At 40.3% G+C, this 14,781-nt stretch overlaps 1 protein-coding gene across 1 annotated transcript in view; it reads right to left on the reverse strand.

Moving 5' to 3' along the window:
• Positions 1-5,193: 5,193 nt before the first annotated feature.
• ABCB5 (ATP binding cassette subfamily B member 5) overlaps positions 5,194-14,781 on the reverse strand; it is a gene marked incomplete at both ends in the record, with an annotated part of 54,846 nt that continues 45,258 nt past the window's right edge. The window contains one exon of the mRNA XM_082336458.1: positions 5,194-5,393. Coding sequence (XP_082192584.1) covers positions 5,194-5,393 — 200 coding nt within the window. The remainder of the gene's footprint in view (positions 5,394-14,781) is intronic.

A 14,781-nucleotide genomic window follows, 5' to 3' on the forward strand; every position in this document is an offset into this window, starting at 1 on the left:
TGTGAGGTTGGAAGTGAATAATATGGCTCCTTTTTCTCCATCAGCTCTGCGTGTGTTCCCATTTCAGCCACTGCGCCATCCACAATGCCCACTATTACATCTGCAGTCTGAGCAGTGGAAAGCTGATGAGCAATAATAATAGTAGTTTGACCTCGCTTGGCCCGTAAACAAAATACCAAACTGCAATTCCTGTCCCCTGTTGCTTGGTGGTTTAGAGTAATTCCTCTAATTTGTCATATTGATACTGCTGTTACATCCCATTGATCTCATTTGCTGAACATCTGTATACTCCATGAATCTCTTACAACCGACTGACTTAAACTACAAGCAGTTCCTTTCCCTGGCAGGCTGGCGTCTTACCTGCTTGCTGGTTTGGCTTATTTTGCTGCTTTTGCTTTTCTTGGAATATCTCTTGTTTTTTTAAAATGCTATTGAAAAGCCCAGCCATGAAGTACAAAGTCGGGAGCATTTCCATAGCGACTGGCTCACTGGCAGAGGACATGTGTCTCTGTTCTGCTCCCTGGGTCCCACCAATTCTAACAGCATGACATCAGTGATTTGCCACTGGTAAATATTGCTCAGCATTATCTGGCTGAAGGCAATGTGTTTGCCTTAAATAGGTAGCTTTGGGCCTCCAATGCCACACAAAAAACATAGGGTTTATAATTTGGTAATTTATGGAGGAAAGCTATTCATATCACCTAAGTGCAGACACCAAATTTCTAGGAATAAACAAACATACAGGTTAGTACCCGGACGCTGCCTATATAACCAAAGAAGAGAGACAGACTTCTTCCAAAAAGCCTCTGACTCGGCTTCCTTCTGAGTTAACCATTGCGAGTTAAACACTCAGAACAGTTAAGCTGTCTGGAGTGTTACAGCAAGGGCTTAGCCGCTCGGGTGGCAATTGCACGGTGCCAGCCCCTAGCTAGACGAGCCAAGTGGAAATCATTGTTTCAGAGGTGGTGAGGCAGAAGATATGAGAATATTGCCACAGAAAAAGAGTGGGCAGCTTTTTGCCATGAATGGTGAAATAATCCTTGTCCTTGTTACAAATCTATTGTGGAAAATGATATATGTCACTTGTGTCTTCTCCCTGAATTTAAATTAAATGCATGATTCGAGAAAAGAGAAAGGGTATATCAATGACAAAGCACTTACTTTTCCGAGTCCAATGTGAACTAGCATCTTGCTTTCTGTGTCTAGAGCAGATGCAGTGTCATCTAATAAAAGAATTGTAGGACTGCACGCTAAAGCTCTGTCAACAGCCATTCCTGGTTTCTGACCCCCCCGATTTCTGCAGATTTCTTCTTTCAACCACAACGGTGGCACTTTTCGAAAAGAAGAGTATGAGATCTATCATTTTTTGCACTGTGAACAAATAATTTTTCCTAAGATCTGACTGAATGTAGAAATAAATGGAAAGATCCCCTTTGATTTCTGTAGAGTTCAAGGTGCAAAGGAGCGGGATCTGAAAGTAACGTTTTCTTGCTACCTGACATTTCCTCCTAGAAACTGAGTATCAGTGCAAATCCACCCTAATCCAGGGTGTTTGCCCACTGGCATAACTCAACACACGTGAGCAGGACCCCTGGCAACAGCAGTGACTTAGGAGCCGCAAGTTATACTTGTGTCAAGCATCTTGCTGAAGCAGAGCGCTGTGCGTATAAAACCACCAGTTTTGAAAGCTGCAATTTCCATTTTCGACGCAAGGTGGCTGCAGAATATCAGTGTTTGGTTTAAATCGAGGGGTTTCCCCCCCCCCCCATCCCTCTGTGTTACTTGTTTTGCAGAGGGGCAGATGTGACCCACTTGGGACTGGCATATAAAACTGCCCCCCCGCCCCGAGGTGTCAGTCTAACCTTTCAACTGCATTTACGTTCACTCAGCCATGCTGCAGCTTTGGACTTTGTACTTACTACTCTGTTGATCTCCATTTCTCTTTTCTCAGTGTGCTTCATCCCTTGGTTTTCATTTCAGTGAGTTTAGAAATAAGTTAGGTTTTCGAGATAGGATGTGTTTTATAGATAAGCACACAGAACTCCCACACACAGATGGAAAAAGCAGCTTCTATTCAATACTGAACTTTCTGTCAAGTCATTTCCAAGGAAGAAAGATATTTCAATATCATAACAGGCAAATCCAGTAGATTAACACACATATTTTCTTCCTTTGTTGCAGTTACAACTTCTTCATCAGTTACATTTTCTCTGCCATGTCTTACACCTGTTGTCTCATCCTAAAAGGATGGCATGCCCATGAATTCTCAGAAACCTCTTAAGTTAAATGATTTTTGCGTCATGTTCCTCCAGGGTGATCTAAAGAAAACATCACACCCTCTATCAGAGAGCAAGATTGCATTTTATGGCCTTTCACCTCTCAATCAGACCGACGTACAGGGCAATCTGATACCAGATTAACGAGTCCTTGAGTTATGATTTGTCTGCTTTAGGGGGATGTGCAAACGTGCCTGCAGATTCTTTGGGTAACAGCTAGAAAGTGATTATGTACATACACATATATATATGTATATGTCAAGTGGTCACAGAGCTGAACAACTCCCTCATGCATTTTCATGGTTTGCCACATTACAGATTGATCTGGAAAGACTATGCACGCCGTAATGGCTTCAATTCTGTTAATTTTTCTTATACTTAATCCCACCTACATAAGTGTTACCCCAGGTTACAGCATTTTCCATTCTTTCATTTAGCTTTTCTGGAGGCATCTTTATCTTCCCTCCATTGATTACAAAGGGAACCTAGATGATTAACTTAGGCTAGACACCAAACTTCTAGATGGTTAAAACTGGGTAAAATAATGCCTGCATGAAATGTAAAGATGACTAAGTTTAAACTTAGAATGCTCTATAGGCTGAAAAGTTAGAAACTGATGAATAAGTTGTTTTCAATGTTATTCATCTCCTGTTGAGAATAAGTGATTATTGCAGAAAAACCAACAAGAAGGTAATTCTCAAATATTCATTGGCTTAACATAAGTAGTTATGGCAAGTTTTACAGAAAACCTGAAGCCTCCTGCAGTCTGCACTGGGAGAACTTTTTATCTGGCCACATTGTAAATGTCACTATTTCATCTATAATCTTGTGTCAAGTAACAAATCAAGCTTCAGTTATCTCTGCGTATTCAAAATGCTCAGCTCTACCCAGCAGAATGCTGTTCAGAGGAAAGGCAACCTGAGCTTTGGTTAGGCTTTAGTAACCACGTGATGTTTAGATGAGTCAGTATTTTGTGACGAATACTCCAAGAATACTCTCCTCTTCTGCTATTAGGATGTCCTTTTATAGCTTATGATGTTCTCTATTTAGGTATTTGAAACTAGAAATTAAATTTTCCATGAAGTCACATAATGTTGCCTGTGTTACCCAGTTAAATAAATGTCTCAAAAGTCGTATTATTTGCTTTAATGGGTCTAGAAAATGAATTTTACTGTCACCTCTCACAGACATTTCAAGCTGTTTCAATTCTACTAGCACCATATTTACACCAGACAGGAAAATACACATTTTGATATGTCTAAGATTGCTTTTCTTTCCCGTCATACCAGTTCTGTTCGGTAGCTGACTGAGGTAGGGACAGTTAAAGGTGTGGTGCCAGTGGTGCCAGTGGGGCCCTTCCCTGACCTCATTTAAACTGGGGACTGAATAATTGCAGTGGAATAAATGTGGCTACAGCAGCAGTAAAGCTTTTGTGACAACACTAATACCATTAGCTGATCTCAGTATCAGCTCTGAAGATTTACTCTGAAAATGTTAGGGAGTGCTTCTCAGACAGCTGAGCTCTGAAGAAAAAAAGTCAATCATCAGAATAAATAATAATAAACCTACTTAACACAGGCATCCATGTGATCCTTGAATATTTTTGTATGTTAATATTTTTTTCCCCATCATCATGTCTATAGTTGATTTATCCTGCAAAAATATAATAATGTTGAGATTATTATTTACTGTGACATCTTTTAATTGGTAAAGAACATACTTTCTGTTGTGTGGCAGCTATAAGAAATCATTAAAAAATACAACTGTACGTGTAATATCCTATGAGCTTTTGTATTATACCAGTTCTGACATCCGGATTGCTTGTAGTGTCCCTACTCCCAGCTACACTTGGAGTAAAAGGAACAATAGCTGAAAACCAGGGGATGGGGAAATCTATCATATAAACATGAAAAAATGATTGGGAATATTTCACCTGGGAGAGAAAGTAAAGGGCATGATTTGTATATAGGGTACACAGAAAAGAGATTGGAAATGTCTTCATATCTCCCTGTCCAAGAGGAATAGCATAATTTCAATATCTAGGAACAACATAACTGTCCATCTGGAATGCAACAAGAACATTATATCTATTTCCAAAAATTGTTACAAGCCTTATGTCCAATATTCTAACCTAGACTGCCCTGGACTGTACATGCCCTTTTGTGTGATTTTGCCTCTGTTTATCTGTTTAAAACCTCCAAGGCAGAAGAATTTACAAGCCTGGATGCAAGTTCCCTGTTTTGGGATGCACTTCCTTTATTCTCTACTCAGAAAGGGGAAATACTATCAATGAGTCATCTGATACAACATACACTGTCTACAACACTCCTGTAAAGACAAGCATTTCTTCTGTACTAAAGTGCTACAAGCATGAGAAATCACACCGCCTCTCCATATATAGGCAGCGCGGCACGCAGCTTCAGAGGGTTTTCCAAAGGTGTCCGGAATTGCCTGGGGGTGTGCGGACGCTGCGTAGCAAATAGCAGCTACAGATCATTTCAAGAGAAATATTAGTTCAACTGCAACCAATTTCCTGCCCTTTGCCATAGGAGACTATTTTACATGAGCCTATTTTTAACTGGGGTTAGTATTTCTTTACTATGTTGTGATAGCTACAGGAGTACTGTTTTCAGTCTATCAAAGCAAACATTAACTTGGAAAAATGGACTTATTCAGATAGTATGTAAAGGCAGAAATAATACTCCTGCCCTTTATTTTAGAAGCAAAAATCATAGCAAAAGATAGTCTGAAAGCACTGGTGCAAAACATTATGAAATTAAGGTCTCGTGGACTGATAAGAAAAACATAGAGAAAGACCATCTGCCTGCCAGCTTCTATGGAAGATGTAGCCTGTTGTGTTAAACACTCCAGGAACTCCTAGCTTTAATCAAAGTCCTTCAGCTAAGCTGCTGACTTTTCATGTGGTGGGCAAGAGGGCACTCGCAATGGTTGCGCCTTTGGCCCTGAGCCTTTGCTGCTGACAGTTGTCGAGGATCCCACAAGCACTGCTGAAGTTGTCCTGTGATGTTGTAAGTTCGAGGGTTGAAGCATCCACTGAAATCAACCTCTTGAGACCTCCCGCACCTTCAGATCTGTAGTTTCTCACCTCTGTTTTGCCTCCAGAAGCAAATAAAACCACAACACAGCTATACAGCATTGTTTTCAAGAGTACGTTTATCTAAACCGTGCTAGGAGGCCAGGTGGTCCCCCAGCTGGTACAGCTGTATGAATGCCAGTAGCAACCACAGCTTGCACAAAGAGCTTCCCAGACTGCTGGCAAGAACAGTGAGAGGTATGGGAGAGGGAAAGGGTGGCAGTATAAAATGACAGCAAGCAATACAGAGTAAGAAAAACTGGTACACCTGTTTGCTTTCAGTTATAATGCAGGGAAATGGGGATGGCATGAAATCTCCAAGGCAGCATTAAAAAGTGGTTGAAAGTGCTTTTAAAAATGTATGAGCATAACTAACCCATGAATTTTATTGTCTACATACTGCAGAACCATAACAACAGAGTAGAGAGTGAAGTCTTGAAAAACTCGATTGGACCAATTTTAGGATGATTGGCAACACATAGTTAGCAATAGATGGGATATGCTCTTAAAATTGAAAGACAAACAAAACCCTTTACCAGCCATCACAGTCCATTCTTCCACTGAGTTCACTACTCATCATGTTAACTGGAAAAGTTTAGTATGAATTCTGTTCAGCTGGATTGAATATCCAGTGAAGTCAATTGGGCTGTAGAGTTCCGGGACTGAATATAGAGGACACCTGAAAGGTTGTCCTATTTAGAAGGAGCAAAAGCTACCAGGAATTGAACAACTTTAGGGCAAATACTCATCTCAGAAAAGATACTATGAGTGAGCAAAGAACCTACGAGAAGGGAAAAATATATTTATCACCAAATTTAGTTGTATTTTAGATGTCAGGATGCATAAGGATGAAGTGAGCATAACTGCAAATCAAGCAGATTCAGATGCTGCAAAAAATTAAGACTAATATCAGATAGTTCTCAAGACACGTGGATAGAAAATGAAAGAAGCAGCAAGGCCATCCTGTATAATTGACTCCTCCATGACTGCATAATGTAGGCATGACCTAAACTACTAAATCAATACCTTGACTTAACTTTTCAGGAAGCTGATGATGTCACATACGTGGGAAAGGCAGAATCACAAAAGGGGCAGACAGCACGGAAATGGAAATGACCACGGTCACGGAGTTCGTGGGCTCAGCTCGGATAATTTCTGTTCCGGAAAGGAAATGGCCTGTGAAGTTCTCCCTGGAGGCAGCCAGTCTGAGACGTTCGTGGTGCATCAGAGGCATGTTGCGTGCTTTACTTGGCAGAAAATAGATATTATGAATATTTTTGGATGCGAAGAAACTGATTAGAAATGACTCTATCATCTTCTATACTTGCATGAACAGTTTAAGCAATCTTCAATTTCTTTTACTGAATTAATGGTATGTGTAAGAGGAATCAGGGAAAAGTGTAATTTGTATTCAATTTGATAATCAGCAATTTAATCAACTCTTCCCACATCAGCAAAAACTGAATTTTAAATCACTGGGTTAAATAAAGAGAACCTTTCAATACCTAACTGAGGACTTGTTTAAAGTTTCTGGTGCAAATTTTTCCTGCTACTCCAGGGATTAACATGACCTGCAAATCCAGAAAAAAAGTCATTAACTGGTGTAATACAAGGCAACAGGGTCACATCCACCAGAATATTCTGTTTACAAGACATTTCAGAATTAAATCTGTAACTCCTTTAAATTCAGATGATATATTACAGTGTATGAAGTTTGTGTTTAAGACTGGTGATTTATGCCACTACTATTGCAGATAAAGCAGAAGCTCAGACCAGAAATTATTATTTTATTGGTGCCTTTACATGGTATTAGAGCACTTCTAGAACTGTTAATTTATAAATTACATATGTATAAATACATCATCATAAGTGACACAACACACATGAGGTGTAGAGCACACAACCCAACTTGCAAAGATTGAGCTATGGTTAGAAATATGCTCTTCTGAAAAGTGCTTCTGTTTGACAGATATCTCTCCCTTCACTTTTCTCTATAGTTACACTCAGGACATTTGGTATAACATATAGATTGTGTAAATACTTCTCTATGATTAATATCTTTTGTATCTTTCTTTAGGTTCTTCCAGCTGAGATGGTTGCTGTCTCCTCTTATTTCAACTAGCAGTGATGCACGCTGGCTTTGTGCAAAATGCTGCTCTCTGCATTCACAGAGGAAGCATATAGATGTCCAAGCAACAAATAGAAGTGGCAATGGCTATGCAACCTGCAACCTCCGATCCATTCAAAGCAGTCATCTGAAGCAAGGAAGTTTCTCATGAATTTCTTTTGCAACTGAATCTTTATCCTCTGCCGAGGGAGAAGCTGACAGTTAAAAAGATAAATGAGAAACAAGAAAACTGAGAGAAAAAAATCTCCTTTTTCCACAAAATATACTAACTATATGCAACTCAAGACTGTCTGTCAATTTTATGGGGATTAATGATGCCTTACATGAGCAAAGTCTGCAGTGGGAAGCAAAATTCTATAAATTACATTAAAAAGTTTTTTTTCCAGTTGAAGTGATGGACCTACTTACACACTTTGATATATTTGTAATAAAATAAATACTACTACATATTTATAATATATTTATATATTATACACTTATATCACACGTAATATATTAAATGTATTAAATGTATCATTGCATATGATATATACTTATACACTGTGCATGTGTTATAGAAGTCATATTTTCTTCCGGCTGAATATGTATGTGTTTCTGCAGAAAGAGTGCAGAAATTTGGGTCAGTATATGGTATTTCCTTAATGAATTAATTAAATCCTTGCTTTTAGAGTATAACCTGTTTTAAAAAACCTGTGATCAGTTTTTCCATGTTGTGTAATTGCATGCTTACAGACTTGCTTTAGGCTTATGAACATTATTGTCTTTTTGTATTTTTCCTTTAAAATACCAACAAATGATATTTCTTTTCTGAACAGATTCCACCCAGACCTTTTCTTTCCCCAGGATTAATACTCTTGACTCATACAGCATTTGAAAATTCTGGCAACTCTCCAATGGATATGTTGAAAGGATTTTCTTATTAGCATCTGATCTGTGTTTCTTGCTGAGATGTTTGGCCTTGACCATACAATCAATAGTTTGCCAAAACATAAGTTCAGTGGGATAGCTTCTCAATTTTATACAGAAGCTTTTCTGGATTCACACCTTTTTTTTTTTTTTTTTTTTTTTTTTCTTTCTATGGCTTAGTGAATTTACGGGAGAATTCTGATGGAAATAAACATTCCCCTACTGCCAAAAGTGCATATAAATCTTATGGCCATGCACCATAAAAATCAGCTTCCTATCTTAACAGAAAGTTTTAGATGATGGGAAAATGTGCCTGAGGACAGCATGGAGCTTGGAGCAGGAAGATGTTTTTCTGAAACATAATAATTTACTTTAAAATGACAGGCGATTTCTCTCCAGAATTGTGAAAGTTGTTGTACTTGGAAAGACATGATGCATTTTGGAACAGGCTTTTTATTTAGGATGTTTCTTCTGCAATTTGCTTTGATCTCAGCAAAACACGTGGGTGAGCATTGCTAGAGAGGGACCTTGTGTTTCAGTCCTATCAAAGCACATTCTTTGCAGAACATATTGGAAAAAGCTAAGGAATTAAAAAAAAGCCTTGTGCATGTCCGTCTCTCCTTGCAATAATGTTGTCCATCTTCAAGCCATGGGTGTCCATGCCAGCTCTCCAAATTCGTCACAAGTGTCAGTATTTGTCAGGATGTTGTTTTAGGGACAAAAACCACAGGTAAGGACTTCTTCCCAAGTCCAAGCTCAAGCTAGTTTTGATACACCAGGAAATGACAGCAAGCTAAGTTTGGAACAAAGTAGAAAAGCTCTTGGACTACTCTTTTATTGTTTTTTTTTTTTTGTTTTGTTTCCCCCTCACATTTGTCTCCGTGTTAATATTACTTTAACAATTCTTTCACTGGCTAGTCCCTGTAATCCTCATGCTGGTGACTGGATGCACTGGTTGATGGCTCTACATACAATGATGTGCTGGCCAGCTTTATCAAGAAAGGACACAGATGTAAAAAAGAAGCTAGGGAGGAGACATGAAGTGTTTTTCTGAACCCCAGCAAATTGTCTCTGCAGCCAGACAGTTTCAGAGACTTTAAAAAGCCAAGCTTATCTGCAGAATTGATGGAGAAAGTACTGCAATTAGACTGACATTTTATACAGAAATACAGGTCATTTTCAATGTACCCTTCTGACTTTGGCTTCTTCCCTTTGCCTCATGATGACTGATCATCTAACCTGTATGTATCATTTTAGCTCCTAAAACAGTGACTCGGTTTATAATCAGGATCAAGTGCCTCCAGCTTGGAGATATCTTTCAAACACGCATGTCTGAATTCACAAATACAACCAATATATGGGAGCTGTAGAAAACACTCAGATAGAAGTGATATTTTAATTTTAAAAATTAAAAAAAAGGAAGAAGGGAATGAAGCTTTGTGAAAACGTCTGTGAATTTGCTTTCTCTTGTCTTCAGCTCTGGCTCCAGGGACTCCTTAGTGAGAATGACACCGTGCAGGATGATTATTCATGAAAAGAGGGACAACCTTGTAACCCTGGGGGCATTATCATGTACTACATGCATAAAACTCTTCACCCGGGATAGCTCTGATGCCACAGGTTTACTGACCTGACTGCTCACTGGGGATTTTCCTGCATTGCTATGTAGGAAAGCTACTTTCTTCTTCTAGAAGCAGCATTTGTCACTGCTTGCACTCTTTTTTTAGTCATTAGCAGTGAATGCATCAGCTACCACTTCTCCTTGGGCAACAGCAATGACTGCGACCACAGCGGAAATCCAGTCTCCTCACAGTCCCTTCCTTTGCTTTTGTTACACAAGATTTCATAATGATCATGATGTATGATCTAACTCAGCTTAGGTTTCTTTACAGATAGCTGATTTAGATGTGAGCAAGTTCAAAACTCAGTCATACAATAAAACTTGACTAAACACCACTTTATTACAAGAAATAGGTAAAACAGAAATTAAAATCCACTTGACAATCAATTTTATAGGATCTCTTTTTTCCCAGGCTTCTCTGATGGGACAAGGAGAGCAAACCAATGTATCTTGGTTAAAATACCTCTTCCTTTAAGTTTTTCCCTACAATCCTTCACAGCCACATGGTGCTAGGTGAATTGCTTGCAACTGAAATAATCGGAAATAGTTTCACTGAAAGAAGGCTTAAAAAAACTAACAAACCCAACAAAATTGAATATTTAACTTGACTTAATGATGCTTCTGAAACACTTGAGCACACTGTATTCCAGGAACTCAGTTTATCCTCTTGCATTGAACTACACACTTTCAGGTATAATTATGGAAATAGGAAAAGATCACTGAGAGTTAATAATAGTTGTTGAACTACCTACTCGTCTAGAATCATTATTTTGGCAATGCAGTAAGCAGGCAGCTTTAGTCAGAAGCAAACCTCGAAACACTTAAACCATGCCATCCCAAATCAGAAAAGATAAGAGAGCGATGTAATGTCAAATAAGAAAGGGAGTAAACCTGCCTGTTTATTGTTCACAGCCAGGTAAGGAGAAGGTGATAAAGTCTCTAATGCCCACATGTTAACTATTGCCTTGGCAGCATCTCACTTTTACCCTCCCAATGCACAGGCTTACAGAAAAATGGATGCAGCAGAGGAACTGACTGCAAAATTCCCTGGGGCTCTGAGGAGAATTAGTTATCTTCCTCAGGACATTTACTCCTGTGCTGTAAATTTTGTCAAATTGAAAGAGATGGGTCTGGCAAGTTAAGTGATCTAAAAACACTAACCCAGGACTTCCAAAACTCATAACTCTGCAATTGCCTCATGGGCTGGGAAATCTGGAGCTTGAAGACCCCTATAGTTCTCTGGGGCTGGACTTAACACACAGCTTCAAGGACTTTACAGCCAAAAAGAAGAAACAGTTTTACTAGTGGTCTTGCTTCTACCTGTTTTTGCCTTGGAGAACCACTGGGTTCCTAAGAGAGTAGAAATTCTTGTGGTGAAATCTCTTGCCCCTCTCCCCCCAAGCTAAGATGTCACAAGACAAAGTTTTTGCTACAAATGAAGGTTTACGCAAGTGGAAATGTCTTTTTTTTTTAAAAAAAAAAAAAAAAAAAAAAAAGAGGGAGTCCACTGTTAGTGGGGATTGCAGAAGCATGGACTACCTGCAGTTTTTACTGTGCAAAGAGAAAAGACCGTTTATAGTTGAGACTAAACTTTATTTGCATCTTGAGGGCAAGTTATCCAAGAGGCTCTTTACCTAGCAGCCCTGCTGGCTTGCAGGGCCCGTGCCTGAGAGCAGCAGCATGATATCGCAACAGCATGTGGTGCACAGTCATGGCATTGCTAATGCAGCTGAAAATATTGCAGAATAAACAAGCAGGGATCTGTGCAAAGTCTGTGTGCCAATAGATGTCACTATTGCATATCTTATGTAGTTTTATAGTTCTGGCAAATGCTATCCAACTTAGCTGTGCTGGGAAAGGACTGTATATGTGTCCTATTTTGTTTCATAGGCTCTTGTCTATGTTTTTTTATATATAAGCCTATCCATATGACAAAGAACAAGTGAACTGGTGCATCCGCTGGTTAGTGCTTCATCAGCTAGATATTGTTAAAAATCAGTTTTATCTGTCACATAACGATTAAAGCAGATCTTTACCATTCATCTGTTTGAATTTGTGGGCCTGGCAATTAGCAATACCATCTGCAACAGAGTTAATAATCAGACTTCACAGAGATAACAAAGGTGAAACTGAGGAGCCACAGAGCCGCACATAGCAGCCCACAGCCGGTCCAATGTCTCAGTTGGTGCTGAGATAACATCTGCTCACGTGCCATGTTGTTGTGGGCACATGTAACCGAGAGCAGGACTTGGCATGGCTTTTTGGCAGCCCCTGTGTCTGACTCATGCTTCGAGAGAAATACCAGAACACTCCTCTGCTAAAGCACCGGGAAAAGGCGCCTCTTTCGTGCCGGCCGCATCAGCTGGAGACTCCGCTCTGTGGGGAGGAGAGTTTTTCAGGGGGTTTTATTCTCTCACCAGGGGTTTGCTTTCCATTACTTGCCAAATCATTCATCCTGGCCATCTCCTTTCATGCTGCGGCCCCCTCTCATGCTCCCACATCTCTGGTTATGTAGCAGGGGAATCACAGAAAATGTTACTCTAACTAATGTGCCACTGCAGGGTCCTGTCCTGCCTGTGCTCTCATTCTTGGCTAATGACTCATCCCCTCTTTTATTCCCCCTTATGGCAATCAATGTGCATCAGTGCCTTTACCCCAAAAGGTAATGTTTTTATTAAGGACATCAAGCATATCCCTTGCTCGGTGATGCCAGGTAGAACACAAGCGATTTTGATGCTGCCAGCGTAACCAGAAAATCCAAAGAGCTTTTTTGGCCTCCTGAATTTCCTGCATCTCATTAGACTGTCCGGCGCACATCTGTAACAGCTCGCAACCAGGCCTGTCAGCACACGGCTCATTAAAAAGCTGTGGCTGCCAGCTTCTTTTGGCCTAAAACCTTCCCTTCACGGCATAATACAAATACCGGTCTATGCACTGCGTACCTTCGTGGGAGCTCGGGGGAAACAAAAGCAGTCTCTTATCAGACAGTTCACTTCTCCGTGGGTGTCAGTGTGTGCTGGTGTGCAATAGCCTTTGTGTTCTTCAAGAGTGGGAAAGTGGAAAATCCCCACGGATGAGACTTTGACCTGAGGAATTTGCCTTGTAAATTACACAGAAGGGTCCAACTGGTGACAAGGTTTTGTTTTGTCTTCCTGCATTTTTTTTTTGTCTCCTCCCCCAGTCATATCACATGCAACTTGCAAGGTATATACTTGAGAAAAAAGGGAAAAAAACATATGAGGATTTAAATCAGGGCTATTATTTCCAATCTCCCCTTACTCTGTCCTAATTAAAAACCATTTCTGGCAAATGATTAGAATTTAATTCTTGGAGCATGTGAGCTACTAAGCTTATGTCAAAAGCCAGAATACCTCAAACTTAAGCTGCCTTGAAACCCTTGTCATCCCAGTAACAAAAGCTAGAGGTACAGACTATCATCACCTTGCCCTGCTAATACCACTCTTCCTCAGGAATCTCAGACATTTCCTGTATTGAGGATCCAGAGAAATTCTCATTAAAACGTTGCTCAAGAGCTATTTTGGCTAAAAACATCTTGATTTATGGCAACTTTAAAGTATTTTCAACGATCTGTTGAAGCATTAAAAAGCACTGAGAGTTTTGAGGGCATGTATTAAGGAAGGAGAAAGAGTGTCTTTTTATTTAATACTAGCAAGTTGGGTGGTTTTTTTTTTAAATAGTAAAAATGTTAAAATCAGGTAAACAAACCAAATATGGAGGAAAACATCCCACCTGGGACATCCCCTGCAGCGCTTCAGGGGATCCGCCGGGGTGGCGCAGGTGGTGGCCGTGGTGGGCAGGCGCAGAGCGGCACGGCCATCCTTGTCACGCCGAAACGAGTGTTTGTGGGGGGAGTGCTGGGAGAGGCAGAGCGAGGATGGGCAGCGGCTGTCAGCTGCCATGGCCAGAGGTCAGGGTAGCACTGGACAAAGCACGGGGGAGCAGATTCTGTGGCTTCCCATCATTGTCCTCCCTTTCCTCTTCCACACATCTGTCTCTATCCATTTTCCATAAATTTTTCTTTCCGGTCCTGCCTCAGCAACCCAGAGAGCGTAGGTGGGGTGACCATCAGGGTGCCAGGCGCCCTGCGGCTCCGCTCGATGAGGATGGCTCTGCAAGGTGCACAAGCTCTTCCCGCTGCCAACTTCAGATGCTGTGGCCCCAGCCCGGCCTCCCCCAGGGAAGGGTTTTTTTCAAGGACTTTCCTCCCTGGCCCAGGTTATTAAGCCAAACCCATTTCCCCAAAAGAGGCAGGCATAACTAGGGACAGAGCAGGCTCACTCAGGGTATGAGATGGCGCTATGCGATGCACTACAGAGCATAACCAGAACATAAATAATTTTTTTTTTTTAATTAACCTGTTTTTCATCTCCTCAGCCTCCCTTTCCCAGCAGGTTCTCCTTGTCACAGGAGTCACCTGCTGGAGTTATATCTCCGGTATGTTAGAAACAGGACTGGGTAATTGGATTTGGATGTATAGTTCCTTCAATAAAAAGGCCAGCAGAGGTTAGCTAAAACTATTCACAGCTAAATTTGGAAAATGGATTTAGTCACAAAAAATTGCTGAGAAGGTTGAAGCTCTTAATCTCAACATTTCTAAAACAAAAAAAAATTCTTTTTACCTGCAGAAATTGTTTCTAATGAAGAATTTTAAAAACAGAAACAATACTTTCTGTTTCTGCTTGAACAAAATGTTCAAAATATTTGGCTTAGCTGAAATCACTTTTTAGTGAATGCC

This window comes from Platalea leucorodia (assembly GCF_965183815.1).
Source record: "Platalea leucorodia genome assembly, chromosome: 1".
Lineage (NCBI taxonomy): Eukaryota > Metazoa > Chordata > Aves > Pelecaniformes > Threskiornithidae > Platalea > Platalea leucorodia.